At 33.9% G+C, this 20582-nt stretch overlaps 1 protein-coding gene across 7 annotated transcripts in view; it reads left to right on the forward strand.

Annotated features, from left to right (window-relative positions):
- Nucleotides 1-20582, forward strand: part of LOC145690091 (large proline-rich protein BAG6) — a 122520-nt gene that overhangs the window by 74133 nt on the left and 27805 nt on the right. For 5 of the 7 annotated variants that reach the window (XM_081764640.1, XM_081764642.1, XM_081764643.1 and 2 more), the window contains exons 15-20: nucleotides 6593-6730; nucleotides 9146-9309; nucleotides 11794-11853; nucleotides 13570-13704; nucleotides 18032-18223; nucleotides 20203-20302. In XM_081764640.1, coding sequence (XP_081620766.1) covers nucleotides 6593-6730; nucleotides 9146-9309; nucleotides 11794-11853; nucleotides 13570-13704; nucleotides 18032-18223; nucleotides 20203-20302 — 789 coding nt within the window. The remainder of the gene's footprint in view (nucleotides 1-6592; nucleotides 6731-9145; nucleotides 9310-11793; nucleotides 11854-13569; nucleotides 13705-18031; nucleotides 18224-20202; nucleotides 20303-20582) is intronic. The other 2 variants (XM_081764646.1, XM_081764647.1) reach the window with 1 other exon arrangement.

Raw genomic sequence — 20582 nt, forward strand, 5'->3', positions numbered from 1 at the left:
GTGATTATGTATGACATTCCAGTGGACTGCCCTTTTCGATCGTAACAGAGCCTCTATGACCGGTCCCGCGGGAAGGAATGTATGCGAAAAATTAACGGCGAAATACCTTTTTTCTGGCATTAAGTATTTTATTTCAAGGTAATCTCAAAAATCTTTATTAAATGTACTGTGTAGAACCGCACTTTATTGCCCTAACGTAACTTTTAGCCAACTACAACACATCCTTCAATTTCGTAGTCTTAAGGAGTAACACAGAACAAAAATTATTCCCATAATCTGTTTCGCAGCAAGCAGGAGGCAGTTCTGTATATATGAAACCGTACTAAAGCTTAGAACTGCCATTGTCTGCACCAAACGAGTGGTCAGGTTTTTTCCCTTTTTCTTTTTCTTTTTTTTTTTTTAAATTGGGACTGAAAACTGGGGAAGGAAGGGCAAGGGAGAGATGAACTGCTTGCTTTCTGTACAAACCCTTAAATGTTTTCACTGCATCAGGAGTGTTCAGTAAATTTTATAATGTATTATCATTTTATTAGAAATAGTACAAGAAATTTTAAAATAATAATAATAATAATAATAATAATAATAATAATAATAATAATAATAATAATAATAATGACAAAACTGGAAAATATTCAACAATTTAATTCAGTATATGTGTAGTAGGAACGATAGATAGGAAATGTGTTCTGAGGGTATTTAAATTGAAATATGTCGTATATGGCACAGTTGTAACAATTAGAGCATTTAGACCACTCAGTTGTACAGCGGGGGACACTTCTAAATGGTACAGCCATATGGAGATTTACGGCTAAGGTGTACCATTTAAAAGTGTCCCCCGCTGTACATCAACAACGAAAGATGCTTACTTCTGTTAACTGTGTTTTAATTTCAATTTCTCTACTTGAACTATATCATCTTTCGGTAGCTGCTTATTTCCATGCAGAGTATCAGATACTCCGCAGCATTTATTCTAAACTTAAGTAAATTAAAAAGGTTTAATTTGCCAAAAATGCAAAAACCAGCCATAGCAAGACACATGAGTGTAACCTAAAATTTCATTTCGTCGAGAGAATTCTAATGCTATATGACATCAGTGTGCAAATTTTAAAGTTTGAGGCACATTTGAACTGTACAGTAAGGTGAATTGAAATTTTAAAAAATCAACCACCCCCACCCAAAAAATGGAATTTTGTAACTCCTTAGTGCTCAAACATGACCTATCGCTAGCGTATTAACGGATTAAATTTTGGGATCTGTGAGTTCTTTTGCCTCCTCAAATGGCTCAAAGTTCGAAAATTTTTAGCACAATTAGAGAAAAAAACCTGTAAAGTTTATATATATACAGATAGTGATCAGAAAAATGGAAACACCTGAACGAAATTGCAACTTACCAGATTAATATGATGTCGGGCCACCTTTCGCCTTCAGAACAGCCTTGATGCGACGTGGGATGGAGGCATAGAGGTCGTGAATGGTAGCAAGTGGAATTTTACACCATTCCTTGTGCAGGGCATCGGCCAGTTCTGTGAGAGAGGATTGAGGTGGAAATCGTCGCCGGAGTCGTGTTTCCAAGACGGACCTCAGATGTTCAATTATGTTGGGATCTGGGGATTGGGCGGGCCAGGGAAGGTGTTGTACTTCATCCCGATGTTCTTCAAACCACGCTGCAACAACGCCAGCTGGGTGAATGGGTGCATTATCATCCTGGAAGATGGCGTCATTGTCCGGGAACAACATCGGGACCATAGGATGCAAGTGGTCTCCTAAAATTGCGACATAATCGTTGGCAGTGATTCGTCCGCTAAGTGTGACCACAGAACCCAATGAAAACCATGATATTGCGGCCCACAGCATCACCGAGCCGCCGCCATGTTTCACAGTTGGGCGGAGACACTGCAGATCATAAGCTTCTTTGGGCGTTCTCCACACATATACACGGCCCGTGGTTGGGAATAGGGTGAAGGATGACTCATCCGACCATATCACACGTTTCCAGTCCTCAACGGTCCAAGTTGCATGGTCGCGGCACCATTTGGGGCGTGCGAAAGTGTTATGGTCCCTGATAAGCGGTTTGGTCCGTGCAACACGACCCCGTAAGTTCATGTCATGTAATTCGCGGCGGACTGTGATTGTCGAAACAGGGTGGGGAAGGTGCTGATTGAGTTCCTCCGTCATTTGCTCCGCAGTGGCACGACGGTTCTGCGTGACAATGCGCTTTAATACCCGGCGTAGCCTGTCACTCACGATTATCTTCCGCCCACTGTTCCGCTTCCCCGATGTGATTTTCCCGTGTGTTGTGTAGGCCGTCATCACCTTCGACACTCCCACGCGACACACCTAACACAGTAGCCACTGCTGTCTCACACACTCCACATAACCGCGCACCAACAATTTGCCCTCTTTGAAAATCTGAGAGGTCTCCCATTTTACACTACCTCCGTCTACTGCAGCCACTGGACAATGCTGTTCCACTGCGCCTAACGTACTATGGAGACCGACCTAACACACCACCACCAGCGGTCCGGCGCTGCGAGCGACGCGACACCACTGCCAACCCATACATCTGACGTGTTGCCAACTACTGGTGTTTCCATTTTTCTGATCTCCATCTGTATATATTTGCGTTGTTATGCTTGTAATTCGTCAAATCATGGTCATTGTCATCACTAAAGCGATATATATATATATATATATATATATATATATATATATATATATATATATATATATATATATATATATATATATATAAGCAGACTCCAAATAGCTGCAAAACTTAGTGAAAGTGGCCAAAATTTTTCAACAATTTTTTTTTTTTTTTAAGCTAGTCTAAAGTTAAGCAGATTAATGCGCCTTTTTTTCTGAGAATTGTTAAATTACGTAGGGTACATTAATAGTAAGATCAGTATTTGTAGAGTTTAACGATTTTCAGAAGAGGAAAAGCGCACTAATCTACTTAATTTATACTAAATGTTGAAGTAATCCATTGTAAATTAATACATCATATTAGATTTTTAAAAAAATGTAATCTTTCTTTTCACAATACAGTATTGTTGCGAAATACATTAGTTGGCTTTTGATGTGTATTTTTTAGAATTAGAGTAAAATTTACAGTAGTTTTAATTTCGTAGATTAGGAAGAAAAATAAAAATTTTTCTTCTAATTTAATTTTTTTTACAGAAGTCTTGAGAACAGTAGTTCATTTTTGCTTTATATATGTTTAATATAGCATTTGTATTAAAGTCGATACAGATGCATTTCTTGTATGTTACAGTAATTTTTTTTTTTTTTTTTTAATGAATGAATTAGAAAATGATTATGTATTTTCTCAAACTTCTATTTTGTTAATCATTGTGTTTATGAAATATTTCATACTCTTCTAAAATATTGCGTGTGTTTATACTTGGAGAAAAAATGCATTAAACATCTGCACATTCAGAAATATAATTTTATAAAATTTGTGGCTGTAAGTATTTTTCACTTAAAATATCATAAAGCAGTAGTGTATGCTGTAAAGAAATTGAGAATTATCTAATGATTAATAGTCTATAGAGGTTTAGAGGTGTTGTTTTGAAATCATATCGTAATAGCTTAAAAAATAATGAAATAAAAGTAGACTTCAAGTAAACCTTTAGACTTAAGGGTAAAAATTTGTTGGTAGTTCTAGAACATAATATCTGCAGATTATGATAGTGAGAAAGTGGAATGAAAAATTGTCGTACCATCTCGGGACTTAGGGAATTTGTGGTCATAGTATGCTGGATATTTACAGTTCATAAGAAATATATTATTCATAATGACATTAAAAGAAGTAATTTGGTGTAATAGTAAAAACTAAACACTGAGTAACAGCGTGATTCTTAGAAATTCTAGTACTTGATTAATAATTTCTTATAAATAAAAAAACATAGAATAAAAACTTATTACCTTCCCTGAATTCTAAATGTAGAAACAAGATCAATGAATTTTTTCTAATCATTACACAGTCTTCTGTGCATCGGACCCCAGACTGTGGATTCGATGTATTTTGTTACACAGAATTCAAATTTCGAAACCCCAGGGCAACGCGACCTTTTTTTTTTTTTTTTTTTTTTTTTTTTTTTTTTTTTTATGGGTGAAACCTTGAGCAATTTTGGATAGGGAAGATACACGTTTTTCGGCCATAAAACAAAATTGACACGGTCAATCGTCCTAGGGTTTCGAAATTTCGATTCTGTGTAACAAAATAAATTGAATTCATATCTTGGGGTCCGCTGAACAGAACTTTCTGTTTTTTTTAAATCAAGATATTATTCCCTTTATTTCGTCAGTACTTATAAATTATGTATTACATCATCTACGAACTTCACTTTTCTATAATGTATGTATGGATAATGTATGCAATAGACTTACAGAGAGGTTTACATATCGTTAACAAAAGTATGATTCAAATAATGTATGAGTTACAGCTATAGGTGACGTATTTTAAGACTATTTAAAACATTATCTTCTAAACTAATAATTATAGTGTAGATATGTTTCGTCTTTTCCTAGTAGGGTAAGGTGGAAGTATTACAGGAAATGGGACTAGTTAGTTTTGAATTTCCAAAGAGGACGGAAAATCTGGGAAATTGCAAATAGAGATTTTTTTTTTTAATTTATTTATTTAGCAAAGTGCGAGACCAACGTACACTAGAATTATTAATAATCAACAATAATAACATTAATGAAAAAGGAAGTGGCAGCAATCAGTGTCTCAAATGTACCATCCCAGCATCCGCCCAATACAACAGAGTAAAACCCAGGAAAACTAATCAGGATTACTGACTGCATGCTTTAAACCCGGAATCCTTTCATGACGCAGAAAGAAGCTAACCACTAGCCTACAACCTCTCGTTACAAAATAAAGGCCATCCGCAGTAGTACACTGGGATTCTCTCCGACCACTGAAGTAATAATTTATTAAAATACCTAAGAGTCCATGATGATTAAACTAACACAGTCACCGTTATGTCCAAACTCATTAAAACTAATTATCTTTCAGCATCTTAAATCGTCTTTAGATATATAAAAATGTAAATCCATAAACTCACACTCACTAACTCAGTCACTCATCGGCTCTTCGGAACTATTAAGGGTAGAACATACTGAAATTTTGTATAAGTGCTGTTCTTGCACGTTAGCAAAGTTGATTAATTTAAATCAAATTTATGTTGCTTAAAACAGAAATAAAATGCAATGTTTCTGACCATTCTGAGACACTAATCGTATATAAGTCTGAAACTCGCATCTTTATCCGTATGGATAGGATCTTAATAATTCAAGTTTAAACAAAGTATATCTTTTTTTAGATTACAGTTAGTGGGCCAAGAATGTGACAGTGTACTGATTTAATCGTTTCATATTGTATAGGAGACTTGAGGAAAAAAAAATTTGAATCCATTAAACATTTAATACTCTCAAAATTTTAGTTCAGAATTGTGCATTATCGTGGTATCATAATCTTTTCACGATAACTGGAATGTTTACATATAACAGGATGAACAGTTTGAAATGAATTCTTAAGCAATACCTACCTGAAACTCCTTTAAGAAAGGAATTTTCGAAAACTCTGCAACACATGTTCACCTATTTTTGACTTAGGAATTTACATATCGAATTTCATATCCAAACAAACGAACCTTCACATCAGCCATTTTCTAAATAAAAAGTCGAAAATTGTAATACTAGAAATTGTCCCTTTAGAAGAATAATTTTTGAAACACATTTTCGAATTATTTCAGTTGAGAGTTCATACCTCCAGCTTAAACAAATAATCACTTTTTTTTTTTTTTTTTTTTTTTAAATAAAGAATCAGATCTTTGAATGTAATAGAACATCCCTTTCCACTATTAGAAACGGAATCGTCGAAAACGTCGAAACATGTACGGAATTCCATACATGTAACGTGAGTGAGTCATCACATTTGGAAGTTTTTCAATAAACATATAAAATTTGTAACGAAGAAATTGCTCTTTTCAAAGTTTAAAAGAAATTTTCGAAAAATGCTGAAACACGTGTTCGGCTGTTTTTAATGGAAAGCTCATATGCCAAGCTTTATCATTCTGATACGAGACTATTAAAAATAATAATAATAATAATAATAATAATAATAATAATAATAATAATAACTTCCTTGGGGTACATACTTCCTTTTTTTATCCTTGTTTTCGTTGCAAAAGGAGTTGGCTGTCCGAATTTTATGTTTTTAACTATAGTAATATGGCCTTCATGATAAATAAGACACTTTTACTCTTTTATATACAGTATATAAACGAAAGAAAAAATCTTAAATCTCATCAATACATTATAATAATTACAAACTTGTAATTATAAACTTTGCAAATGCAATTCTGAACAGTGACATAGAAACACATCGCTAATAATTGGCACTATGAAGAAGTGTTCTTGCACAAACACTATAAACGACTCCGTCAGGAGTACATGGTCGAATAAATGTATTGTATTTCCTTTTATTATTCTAAAGATACGGTAGAAAAATTTTCAGTGTGATCTTACTGATCACATAGATGTAGGGAATCTTTTAAAAAAAAAATTATCTTTGTGTTCTTAGGGCCTCCACCTACTCCAAATCCCTCACCAGCTGCTACAAGGACCACATCAACTACAAGTCCTGGAGAAGAGCCATTGTTTCAACATCAACCAAACATTTCATTGGAGGGTTCTATAATGCAGCTTTTGAATCAATTAAGTAAATAGTTTGGTTAACTATCGCGCTTGTAACACTGTAGATAATGCACTATTATCATTTGAAAATAGTTCTGTGTATATTAACAGTTCATCGCTTTTTCTTGCAACATTCTCTAGATATTATTGTCTTGTAATTGTAGTCTGTTCTTAAAGTTTATCATAAAATATTGCTTGCTTTAAATATAGTGAATTGAGCTTAATTTTAAAAAAAATATCCGAGATTTTAATAGTTTAGAGTCTGGCACATTGATTGAACTTCACTACGTATAAATAATAAGTACAATAAGCTACCTGTAGATACAGTAAGGATTTCCAGCTTCAGCGCAAGCACATGTTCTCACAACACGTGTTGCTATTTACAAACAATACAACAGACAAGAAACTACAACAAAGACGACACTAAACCAAAACAACGGAGCCCGAGGAGGAACGACCCACCAGGAGATCATTATAAAATCGCAGCCTGAGGAGGAACCAGCTGTCGGTTTGACCGCTGATCAAATAACCAACACCCGCTCCTGAGGTCGCCTTGGGCTAGGGAGTTCACCTTTACCTAAACCCGAGGTCGCTTTGGACTAGGGAATCGTAATTACAACCAAACCTCGTGAAGCTGCTTTGGGTTGAGGAGGTTTCCCGCAAGACTTACCTAAAACCCTGCAGGTGCTCTGAAGGCCGTTTTGAGTAAAAGGAGCACCATGCGAAAGACCTTTCTCCTTCATCTTGGTCGCTTAGGACAGGCTTAATTAAATTGTTCTTTGTAAATTCAAAGATATTTGTATTTAAATTTTGTAATAAAATTGGTGAAGGGAAACACCCGGACCGTTATTGACTCTACCTCAAAGATATTACAATGTATATTGCATATTCAGCTGATTCATTGGAGATGGAAAAAAATATATTTGTAGAATTATCTTTATTTGAGTAGCCCTGGATGTTCTTTTCAGATGTTATAGAATAAAGGAGGATAATTTAAATTAAGTGAAACAGAGAAAGAAACATAGCCAGCAAAGGCAGCACAGCACGAAATTACGGAGAGCAGATTTACTCAGTAGATTTCTTGAGGACAGATTTGAACTTAGGAAAGATAATAAAACCCGCTGGGGCAAAATCAGGCGAATATGAGAGTTTCAAGGACTGTGACACTTCTTTTGGTCAAAAAATGCCACACACAGGAAAACTGGTGGGGGTCGTGCTTTTAGCAATAGCAAGTTATCTGCAATATTTTTGCCTTCGTCGGTTAGCGTGAAGCAGCGTGTGCTAAATAGTACTTAATGAAACTTTCTTGCGCTGACCATGGCCTAGTTACATTACGTTCATGATAAAATTCTTCTGGAATGAGATAATGAAAATTTGAAAGAAACATGATTCATTAAAAAAAAAAAAAAAATGTTCAAAATTGCTGTTTGAAAATTTAGGTTATTTTGGTTTTCTACCATGTCATAACAAGTTACGGGTGCTTAAAAAATATATATTTAGAATCATAGCCAATTATCAATGTTAGTTCAGTGTCTAAATATGTATTTTTTGGGTATAGTAGTGGAACTTGTTATATACACAATTTTTACATGTTGAAGTTTGAGTTAACAGTGAACATGATTATCGTGCATCGATTATGTAATAAGTTAGGCTTGTTGTATTGTGCCTCGAGATTTTGTAGTAACTTTGATTATAGTTAAGGACCATTCCAAATAATTCGCCATACTTTATTATTTTTATTCACAATTATTTTTCAATAACATGACCATGACGCACAAGTAATACTCAAATTTTACCACTTTGTTTTTTAGTACTTTCTAAATAATATTGTGACTTCATTTCATAGTACTTTCTAAATAATATTCTTAAACCATTTACCACTCTATTTCGTAGTACTTTCTAAATAATATTTTTTTCTACTGTTTCATTGTACTTACTAAAACATTATTCTCAAAACTTTTTCCTTTAGCCTACACAGCATAACCGAGGGACGTAAAATTAAAAGATTTCATGTAATTTAATTTCAAAACATTTCCACTCCGTTTCATAGTACTTTCTAAGTTTTAAAGCGCCAAATTTTAATGGTGCCTTCTGGGTTTTAGTTACTTAAAGAAAAAAAGAAAAGAAAATTACTCTCCTTTATTTGGAATAATTTCTAACAAGGAATCAACTATACAAAAGAGTTTATATCTGAAAGGTCTTGTTTAAAAAAAAAAAAGTGATCTTGTCCCTTCAGAGAAAACACGAAAGCTTCAAAAGGAATTAATTATGGTAGGTGGCTCTAGTATGCATAAAAAGAGAGAGAGAGAGAGAGAAAGAAAGAAAAGAAGGAAGGAAGGTATCACGAGTTCATTAAATACACGACTACACGTAGAAGTATTAGCAGAGTTCGATATATACTAAATGTTCCTTTGTTTATCCTCTTTTGTTATATTCCTAGGACCTCCACCTACTCCAACACCTTCGCCGGCTGCTACAAGAAGCACATCATCTGCAGGGTCTGGAGAAGATCAGTTTTTCCAACAGCAAGCGAACATTCCATTGGAGGCTTCTCTAGCGCAACTTTTGAGTCAGTTCAGACAAACACCAGGAGAAACTACCAATGTATGTTTATGAATTGGGTTTCTTTCTGTTATTTTGTACCGTCATTTGTGTGAATATATACGTATTTTATTTTGAATTGAATATGTACTTTGTATTCGATCAGAAATTTAAGCAACAAGCAAAGAGGTGTCCTTAGTGTTCCAAAACTTTAAATAATAAATCTTAAGAGCGCACAGAAGTAAACTTCCATCAAAATGTTAAGACGTACCATCCAAAGGCAAAAAGACTGTATTTGCTGAGAAACTGATTTAAAGGAAGTGACGATTTTCGGTTTAGCTAAAAGTGGCAAACTTACGAGTACCATCAATCATATGTTTATGATAAGGTCACCAATACTATAGATACAGCTTTCTGCTTCTTTTTAGTTAATGTCCCATAGTCATACATAAAGCTCGGATTTTTATGTAATATCAGATAGCAAAAATAGGTACATAAACATGTAAAAATACAAATTTCTAAAATATGTTATTAAAGTGTAAGGTCCAAATCCAAAGTATCAACATACATCAGTATTTTTAAGCAATCAGTCATCTGATGGAGTATTAATTAAATGAAGCGCTACTAAATTAATTTAAACTAATTATGGAAATTCACTTAATTTAATGAGAGAAGGGATGCCTATGAATACATACAATCTATGTCTGCATATTGAATGCGAAGAAAGATTCAGAATAGTAGACATATGAGAGTGGTTTCAGTCGTTGAAATAAGTAGGAAGTTTGTTGAAAGCACAGTCTTGAAGAGAAATGAGAGTTTAAGTTTGTGCAAATAACATCTATCGGAAAGTTTTAGCAGGGCAAACTTTCTGTAGTATGGAGTTAACTAATTCGATCGTTTCAGATTATAAACAAAACGAATACAGGTATTTTGGATACGTTGCAAATGGTGCTTTAATTCTTCTTTCAAGTCTGATAGTGCTACTTCGCAATATTCAAGATTAGAATATATTAGAGATTTTACAAATAGTAGCTTTGTTTCTATAGATAGAATTTTTAGTAGTATCTCGTAAATTTTTGTATGGTTTAGAAATTTGCGTGCCCGATAATTTCGTCCTTATAAACGGTGAGAATGTCTGGAAATAGTTATTAACATGTTGCTGATACTGTCTGGCTCACGTCCTAATTTATTAATGTTCTTCGTTGTCTTTAAGGTATTCACTAAATTTTATAAAAATATGACCGGAAGGCTGTAGCCGTATATTGAGCAGAGAACAGGACAGCCGAACCGAGTTCAGTACTGTGATTAGTGCAAAAAGCGTCTTACCATATACGAGGGTTGATCGAAAAAAAAGTTACAAAATCTATTATATCTTATTGTGAAACACACCTGGAAGATCATAGAAGGCACTTAACACTAATTCTAGATGTAATCACAGTTTTTGTTCAGTTGCTTATCATAACGGCAGATATCTGAGTCAAGTTCTCGTAACCTCCGTGAGGCAGCGGTTAATTGTAACCAGTCACATTTTTTGCTTGAGAACAGGGAAAAGATGAGCCATTGGGGCTAGATAAAGGTTGTAGAAGGGGTGCTCTAGTCGTTCCAAGCGTAACGTCAGTAGTTGAAGCACTGGGTCTACCGCTATGTCCAGGGTTGTCATTAACAATATTGGCCCGTCTTTCTCTTAAAGTATGATACCACTTCCCTACATATTGCTTTGAAATTTAGCCCTCCCCATACAGCTCTACAATCTACTTATGAATGTGAGCAGGTATTGTATTTTTGGCCTACAGGAACCGCACCACAGAACTCACTTCTACTCTTGACCAATTTTCCAGATGAGTCATGTCCGCTTTTCGGGTATACATGATTAGAATCGGAGTCTTCATATCTGCACAAAAAAAGACATGTTATGAACTTAATCTACAAATAAAATTTCGTGAAATTACAGTAAACCAACACAAAAGTTTTATACTTTGTATTTTTAAATTTTTTTTTAACTATTCCTCGTATTCTGTCGAGCTAGATAAGGCCTCTCTAACGTTGTGAATGCTCTCTCTCTCTCTCTCTCTCTGCGCATGGCTGGCTTTCCTCTGGTTAATGTGCGTCCGACAAAATGAATGGGTCAAGTGTTTACGGTGGGTTGCGAAGAAATTACTACACACGAAATACGCAATAGTTAAATTTTGCTCTGATCTATAGATACTCTAATTGAAAGAGAATTACGAATTTACTTTAATTTTCTGAAAGCAGCAGAAATTTTTATCAGGCAGCTTTATAAAATTAGTGGATAAGGGAGGCAAGGAAGTATACCTATATGAAAATAAAATGAAACCTCACCGGTCTGTGCTTGACCAGGTTACATATTGTGTGGAACCGAAAATGTGACGAAATTTTTAGTTCATCCATTCCGGAAGGTAGCTTTTTCTTTTTAAGTTGATAATTTACAAGCATATCATACATGTGTCATGTATAATGATAGAAATTATATAAAGATTGATTTTCGTTAAGTGTTCTTTATAATTGATCTCGTATCATGTATTGCAGGCTACTTCGGAAAACGCAAATTATCCTTTTAATCTACAGACGTTTACTCAGTTCATTGAGGTAAGATATGACAACTGTTAATGTTTCGTTATGTCACCTAATATATTATGATTTCACCAATATATGATCAGTAAGAAATTTTGGTTTGATACGTTTCGATAATATTTAATTCCAGATCAAATGACAGTAATGCTTTGTGAAAATTTTTGAGTAATTACTTGAAATATTTCAGGTAACATTGCAGGAAATTTATAATGTCAATGAATAAGTTTGGAATGCACAATTGTTTCTGTTGTTTTTAAGTGTGTTGTATCATTTCTTTTGTTTTATTACATGCAGAGACTTAACGAAAGGTTAGTTGCTAGATGTGAAAGGGTAAACAGTTGATAAAAGCGATTCTAGATAGTGTGCATATTACTGCTTGATGAAGGCAGCTATCTAAATTGCACTCGATAAATGAATATAGAAGCGGCGGTGGCTCAGTGGTAGAGCGCTCCCCTCTGGTGCATGGGGTCCTTGGTTGAATCCTAGCTCCAAGTGAGTTTCGTGGTGGACAAACACTGTTTGCGTGGGTTTTCTCCAGGTTCTCCCTTTCCTTCCACTTTCTTCATTCCACCATTTTTCATTAATTATTTATCATCACCGTCTCCTTTAGCCTAGCTAGCATAACAGTGGAACGTAAGACTCATTTCAATTGAATTCATTTAAATTCATTTCGGTAGATGGGTATACGGAAATGACTAAAAAGAAGCTTTTCAGATATTATTATTATTATTATTACTATTATTATTATTATTACTATTAATGCTCTCTGCAGATCTTTAATCTTTTCTACGTCCAAATACCGTTGCATGTCTTAATCTCATGTTTACCAGTGTTGGCATGAGCTAAGTATTGCAATCGATCTTTGTATTTTCACCTACACAACATCTTGCATTATTTTACGCAAAATTTTAGATTTCTAATAGTTATAAATTCTTGCTGATGAACGTTTAAGGATGTAATATGTACAGAAAATAGTTATTGGAGGAAACGTCAGGTACTCTCTCATATAGGTGTATGTCCATTTAGGCTTCCTATTAGTAATAATTTGAGATTTACTTAAAACATTTTTCAATCAAATATTTCCCAGATATTAAATTCATTTAAAATCTAAATAAATGAACTAATGAAGTTAACATTAAGTAATGGAACAAAATTATGGACATGTAAAAAATAAACGTTGTGAAATTATTCATTGCAACCACACCATAGAACTTCGACCAAATTGGTAAAAATTTTTACTACACACAAAACGGAAATTGACCTGGTCATATTTTCACGACAGAACAAATTTTTCTAGGCACCATATTCAGATAAAATAGTAGTTTCGGTGTGCAAGATTATGCAGCCGATGCCTTTATTGTGCATTTAGAACCCATTATCACGACATTTCCTTAAGGAAACATCCTGATGAAGATGCAGAAGTGTTCGAAATTTGATCATAATAAATATTTTTGATCTTTGTTTTATACTCCTATAAAGTTAAAATATTGAACTCATTCAGGACAATTTTCTTTAGCACGATATATACAGGTTAATAAGAAAAAGAAAGTACAAAATATTTGGTAATAATATAGTATGAACTATTAATATATTTTCGCGTTGAAATTATAATTTTATGTGGTATAACAATATTGAAAAGTTTGAGTAATGAATTATAAACTACAAAGATTCATCTATATCGTATGACTAATAATCTAAAAAAATTCTGACTTTTTATCGTTATTGTTGCAGGGTATTCGGGGTCAAGTATCAGCAGCAGTTGTGGGCCAACCATCACAAGGGACCATAGCTGATTTCTTACAATCAATACCTGATCATTCCTATACTGAAGGGGATTCCTTTTTCGCAGACCTTTTCATGGTTTTGGTAAGTGTGTGGTACTAGCATATTACTAATACTTCCAATAATTTTGGTATTATAGTAGTGAGGGGTTGCTTCATTATCATGACTTAAATTCATAACTTAAGTAATCGCTGCTGAAATGTCAAGTAAGTTGATTGAAGAATGATTGGAAGTATAAAATCAGTGATTTGAATGTTTTAAAATAATAGAGTAGTTGCGAAATGTAAAAGTTACATAAAGAAAAAAGAAATACTTTCGTAGCGGAGCTGTTCCATAATAGACAAGTACAGTGAAACGTGACGTGCATACGGGGCACGGTGGCTCAGTATTAGAGCACTCACTTTTGGTGCACGAGATTCCTGGTTGGATCCACAACATCGTGTCCTTGGATCCACATTTGTATTCCTCCAAGTTTTGCATAATTATTCGTTTTCATTAATAATCCGTTTCCTTTAACCTTAAGAGTATAAGCGTGGGGCGTTAAATTAGGCTAGCCTTCTGCTAGCTGGTGACTTTGCTCACAGACCTCTAAATTTGCTCGGCCTATGACGTCTCACCTTCATATTTTAGTCGTTGCTTACGGTCTTCGCACGCAAAAATACGTTTATGGCTTTCTTCTTTGCGAAAAACTAAACGCCTTTCACCCTTACAAGGGAACATCTTATATTGATAGTAGCGTTGCCCAATCAAACAATGCGCAATCGATAGAGGAGTGGAAAAAAAAAATTAGAAATCCAAAGTTTTACGGGCCGACACCCAAAAATACAGATACACAGAGGAAAGAATCTGGAATCATGTGAAGATAGCAATGCAAAAGATACACTAACACAGAAGGAACTTCAAAATGATTAAAGTAATCAAAATGGCATTTATACAACAGAGAGCGAACATGACAGTGTAGAAAGCGAACATTGTACCCACAGACATGCTCAATAACATCATGTCATGCAGTGTTGCCAACGGAGCACAACATGAAGTTTTGTGAAATGGCACGGAACACAAATTATATCGTCTAGCAAATCTAATTATGAGTAGAACCATACCTGTAAAGTCGTGAAGTACAGTGTTGCCAACGTTTGAAGATAAGCCTATATGAATTCCTATATGAATCTCGATGTAGAAGAGTAAATACAGTACAAGATTCGTGCTATGTTTTGGTACTGACATTTTCCTTTGGCAAAAATGCTTCGACATTGTGCTTCGTCCGTTATTTTTGTACTTCAGTGATTATATTCTTGTTTGTTGTTTCATATTTGGGTTTTCACTAGTTCGAATCGTGTATAATTGTACTTTGTAAGATAAATCTAGGTGACCGATTCCATTTCAAATCGTCCAGGCAAACCACATTGGTCCCCATCATAGTCTCACATTTCATTTATTTTTTATATGGGATCTACATGCAATATTATTAGACCCATATTTTTTCTTTTTGCTGGAAAAAAAAATCTTTGATATACAGCCTTCCAAAATGGCTGCCCTACTCTCGGATTGCTCGAAAAACTGAAAAACATGTCAAATTAAAAGTTTTGTTGTAGAGAAGCGAATGTACTTAGTAACATAATCACAATAGCAGGAAGAGTATGAAGTTGTATGTTTCGGTGGAGGGCCAAAATTCGTCCATTGGTCCAATAGAAATCGCGCAATTCACTCGCAATGTTGCCAACTTTGGTGAAATTTTTGCTAACTTCAAACATTTTTTTTTCTGTCCTCACGAGCAATATCAACCATCTTCTTCTAGCATCGAAATCTACTCCATAAGGTCTCTTGAAAATGTAAAGGACTTACGTTTCGGATTATTACATCCCACGTTATAGCATGATGAAAAGATGAAAATTTCATTAAGACGCCATGTTTGGACGCCATTTTCTCAAAAACCCCACCTTTTAAAGATCTGAATTTTTTACGTGTATTGGAGAAGTACCTAAGTATTTAATATCCGTTAACCGTTCATGCGGCTGCAGCCCCTAACATTCGCAATTAATTATTGAAATTTCGATTTTTATACTTGGAATGTAAATATTTCCTATGGACATTTAGGTCTTATACACAAGGCGATTTGAAAGGAAATATGACAATTTTGAAAGTTGAATCCTGACATTAAATCCAGTAGAAAAGTTCCTATAAACATGAGTCGAATTCCGCTTTATTTTCGAGTTACAGGGTTTCCAACTCGGGACCCAAAATCGGCTCGGGACAATAGAAAATAAAATATATATTTCGCGTTAAATTAGAAACTGTGCGTTAAAGCTTTGATAAAGTTCAGAAAGTTGATTTGTATCAATATGATGATTTTTACGTGCGTTGCAATTGGGTTGGCAGTGTTGCCAACTTGGTAGAACTTTTATTTGTTTCCAAATAACACTACGTGGATTTTATTTGATATTTGGTATTCGTTAATGATAGTAAACATCACATGAATCACAATTTTTCTCACATCACCACAGTTTTCGAAAACTTACATGTATTTCATTAAAAGGTTTTATCTCGTGCGTTATTGATAGTTTTCAACATTAAGTGTGAATTTCACTTGATGTTTGCCATCATTAGTAAAACCAAAGTGTCGAATAAAAACTACGTCTGTGTAAGTAGTCATAATAATAATAATAATAATAATAATAATAATAATAAAAAGAAGAAAACATTTATTTTTTATTATTGCAAAACCTCTCGTGACTCCACGCATCAAGTTTGAACTTGTTCAAGAAGTACTGCTGCAACCACGAAACAGTTTATTACGTGATTCGGTGTCGTGAACATCGTCCTAGTGTTCTCTGGAACCATGAAAATTGTTTTCACTGGTAACATGACATTGTACTGCACTAGTTAGTGTTTGTGTGAATAACAATGGAAAAGTCCTATTACAGTAAGGACCGTATTAAATGTGTTGATTATTCTAAAAGGCATAAGATAATTGTGTACAGAAAGAATTCTTGAGAAAATGGCGTCCAAACATGGCGTCTTAATAAAATTTTCATCTTTTCATCATGCTATAACGTGGGATGTAATAATCAGAAACGTAAGTCCTTTACATTTTCAAGAGGCCTTATGGAGTAGATTTCGATGCTAGAAGCTGATGGTGGATATTGCTCGTGAGGACAGAAGAAAGAAAGAAAGAAAGAAAAAAAAAGGTTTGAAGTTAGCAAAAATTTCACCAAAGTTAGCAACATTACGAGTGAATTTCGCGATTCCTATTGGACCAATAGACGAATTTTGACCCTCCACCGAAACATACAACTTCATACTCTTCCTGCTATTGCGATTATGTTCCTAAGTACACTAGTTTCTCTACAGCAAAACTTTTAATTTGACACGTTTTTCAGTTTTTCGAGCAATCCGAGAGTAGGGTAGCCATTTTGGAAGGCTGTATATCGAAGGAAAAAAATTTTTCAGCAAAAAGAAAAAAATATGGGTCTAATAATTTTGTATGTAGTTTATTAAAAAAAAAAAAAAAAAAGACTAATTCGGAGACAGTCGTGTGGACCACCCTGGAAGATTTGAAATTGAATCACTCAGATAGAAGAATAGGTTTATGTGTAACCTCATTAATTTGCCCTTCTCCATATTCCTACCTATTAGTTTCACTATAACTGTGTCTATCATACAACTTTTTAATATTCATAGTTGCGTAAACCGAAATAAAATACAAAGTTTTAATAATATACGTAAGTCAGTAGCTGACAAATACAAGTCAGTAGTTGGGAAACATTATAAAACAGACCACACCAAGCTGAGAAAAATAAAGTATAAATAATAATAATTACTGTCTTAAGAATGGAAATAAAATTTTCCAGACATCTCAGATATTATTTACAGCAACAACACAATTAAAACAGTAACTCGTTAATATTGCCCGGTCAACATTTCCAATATAAAAACAATAAATAAATATTATCAACAAGAAACCCATCATTAAAATATCTAAACTCAATAAAATCCTTAATTCTGTTCTATACAAAGAAAAACGTCTTAGCATTCCAGTTAAAAAAAAAAAAAAAAAAACTTTAAAAAATAAATGTGAAGAGAACCGAAGAGTAGGAGAGTGTATGGCTGTCGGACTGGGTAGTTCTGGGTACCAGTAGAACTGATAAAATGAAGCTGACGATTGTTGTTCAAACATTAGATAATTTATTATTATTATTGAAAGGGAAAACAAAAATATAACCAATTCTTTGTTTCCATGCTGTCTCGAAATATTAATTAATTAGGGTCAATACCTTAGGGATAGCAATGTGCAGACCTAAAGGGCCATAAGAGGGTTAAAATACAGAACAGAGTCTTATTCGCTTTGTTTACATTCATTATTTCTTTTTATATTATTTTTGATATTTAATATTGTGAATATCTTTTTCAGGCACGGAACTTCACATTTAGGGATATGATTGAGTTAGGCGTAGGACAAACAGCTCCGTTAAATCGTGTCCGTCCACAGCTGAGGGAATTTGTTGCAGAGAAGGTTCTAAATGGAAATCCTCCAACGGAAGAAAACATGTCTCGTGCTGTTGACACAATTTTAGAAGAGGTTCACGATTATGTTTCTGTACTAGTAAGTGTTCTGGTATTCGTATCAAAGAGTATAGAAAGAAAGAAAAAAAAAACTACTACTAATTATTTCGTTTATCGCTTAACGTAACAGCCAAGTTGCATTTATTATGTAATCTTATTTTATCAAAAGATATTCCTTTCGTATTTTTTGTATTAGAGTGGTAATAACGGACTGTCCAGTGGTAAATAATTGGTCTCCCACCTATGAAGGACATAGATTCAATTCCCAGTAGAAACTTAGGTTCAGATTACACATTAAACTATAAGTTCACGTTTCGATGCTGAAATTAATCATTCAAATCAAACGAAAATAAATATTGAAATAATTATGTTTATGTATTGAACAAGATGTAGTCCCCATCAAAGGTGGGTATACAATTTTTGCTACTAACTTCGAAATAAATACGAACTCGTCGAGTATATATGTCGTAGTTTAAAGTACAAAAAAATTGTAAGTTAAAGTAAACTGTTCTCAAGTTCTGAAGTCCTTGACAATTACATGCCGAATTTTACAAAACTTCATTGTATGTCTTGTTAATGAATACTATCCATTTTCTATGATGATGAATGTAGAATACATAGCAGTTTTCTAGCTACCTATACTGCAGTGCCTATGACATGTATTTAGTCTTGTGTTAAAAAGAAAACCCACAATTTAAAAAAAAAAAAGTTTCAGATTTACCGTGGACAAGTAGCTTCAATGATGCTGTTGCCATGACTCTCACTGTTTTTGTCATGCTATTTATATGTTCGTGTCTCAAAATTGTGGGTTACGTTTTGAATATAGACCATTAATTGTTTCATTATAGTGGACAGTTGAATTCAGTTTTAAAGATACGAACTTCCAAAGGTAAATAAAGCTACCAAAGATTTCTATATCTGCTGTATATATATAAAAATTTATACTGGGAGTGTAAATGTTTAAATGTGACTTCTAATATATCTGCATTGGAAAGAATTCCTCTTGTACTCACCGATCCAAAATTCCATATTCTTCGAACCCCATATAGGTAAGAGTAATTTAAAAGGCTTAAAGTGAGAGAGACAAAACATTATGGAAGTTGTCAAAAAAAATAAGCTTTCCAAAATCCATCACTAAGTTCCAGGTGGAAGTCAGATGATCATCGTAGGTATATCTTATCAATAATCTTAACCTCCTCTTTGTCGCCGTCGATAGGACTAGAAGTCATTGAAAACTATAGATACAAAAGCTGTTTCACCAATCCATTGCAAAGCAGCGGAGTTCGTAATGTTAATTGTTCCTATGATGATGATAAGTGAGAGGACAGAATTTAGAACAGATGCTCGAACTCCAGCGTATCTAAAGCTTGAAAAGAATTTTATTGATTGTTAGCTACATTAAAGCAGTACAGAATGCGGAAAGCAATATAGAACAAGTTAAAGTAGCATTGCTCATTACAGACAAAAAAAAGTCAAGTTATTTAAACAACTGCATAGAAGACGGGAGAGTCGAGAAGGTGGTTGAGATTGGTAAGGGATTACCGGTGATTATCTTGTTTCTGCGTGGAATTTGTTTGTTGACAACAGGTTTCTATTTTGGAAAGGGCACGTATTTATTTTTGACACTTCATTATATGTGGTTCTTTCACATTTTCTTCTTCTTAAGGTATATATATATATATATATATATATATATATATATATATATATATATATATATATATATATATATATATATATAAATACTGTGTTTATACCACTTCCTTCCCCTAATGATGTATCAGAATTAGGTTCAAAGTACAAGGAATACACATTTATTGCTATGAGTGGTTAATTCAAGAGAAATTGTGTGTGTTATACTATCTCAGTGCAACTTCATGAAAATATTTGGTGAGTGTTCTTTAATTATCTTAATAATACTAGTGAATATTTATTTAGCTTGTTCTATAGGTGTATTTTCACTTGATAGTTCTCCTATAATCGCGAACAGACTTTCTAATGTAGAATTTTTCGCTGTAGGAAGAGGCACGTCTTCGAGAAGATATAGATGTAGTATCGTCGATTATTTTGTACAACCAGGCTCAATTACCGGATATGATTAGGCTAATTATGTCGGAAGGTAAGTTGAATATACACATAATCATTATCATTATAAGTATTTTGCCATTGGTGGCAGCTCGCTTGCTGCAGAATTTGGAAAATTTCCAAGCACCACCACACTCTGCCAATCTTTTGGTTTTGATGTTAAAATTGTTCAATTACAATCTTCTAGGTTTCCTTCCGTACTTTCCAGTACGTTCCTCAGAATACATCTTTACTCCAATTAGTTCATCTTAATTAAACTATCTCTACTAGCCGGTATGAGAGCTTTTTCAGAAATATTCATCTTACTCGCTTGT

Source organism: Thermobia domestica, chromosome 7, assembly GCF_964235325.1.
Source record: "Thermobia domestica chromosome 7, izTheDome1.hap1.1, whole genome shotgun sequence".
Lineage (NCBI taxonomy): Eukaryota > Metazoa > Arthropoda > Insecta > Zygentoma > Lepismatidae > Thermobia > Thermobia domestica.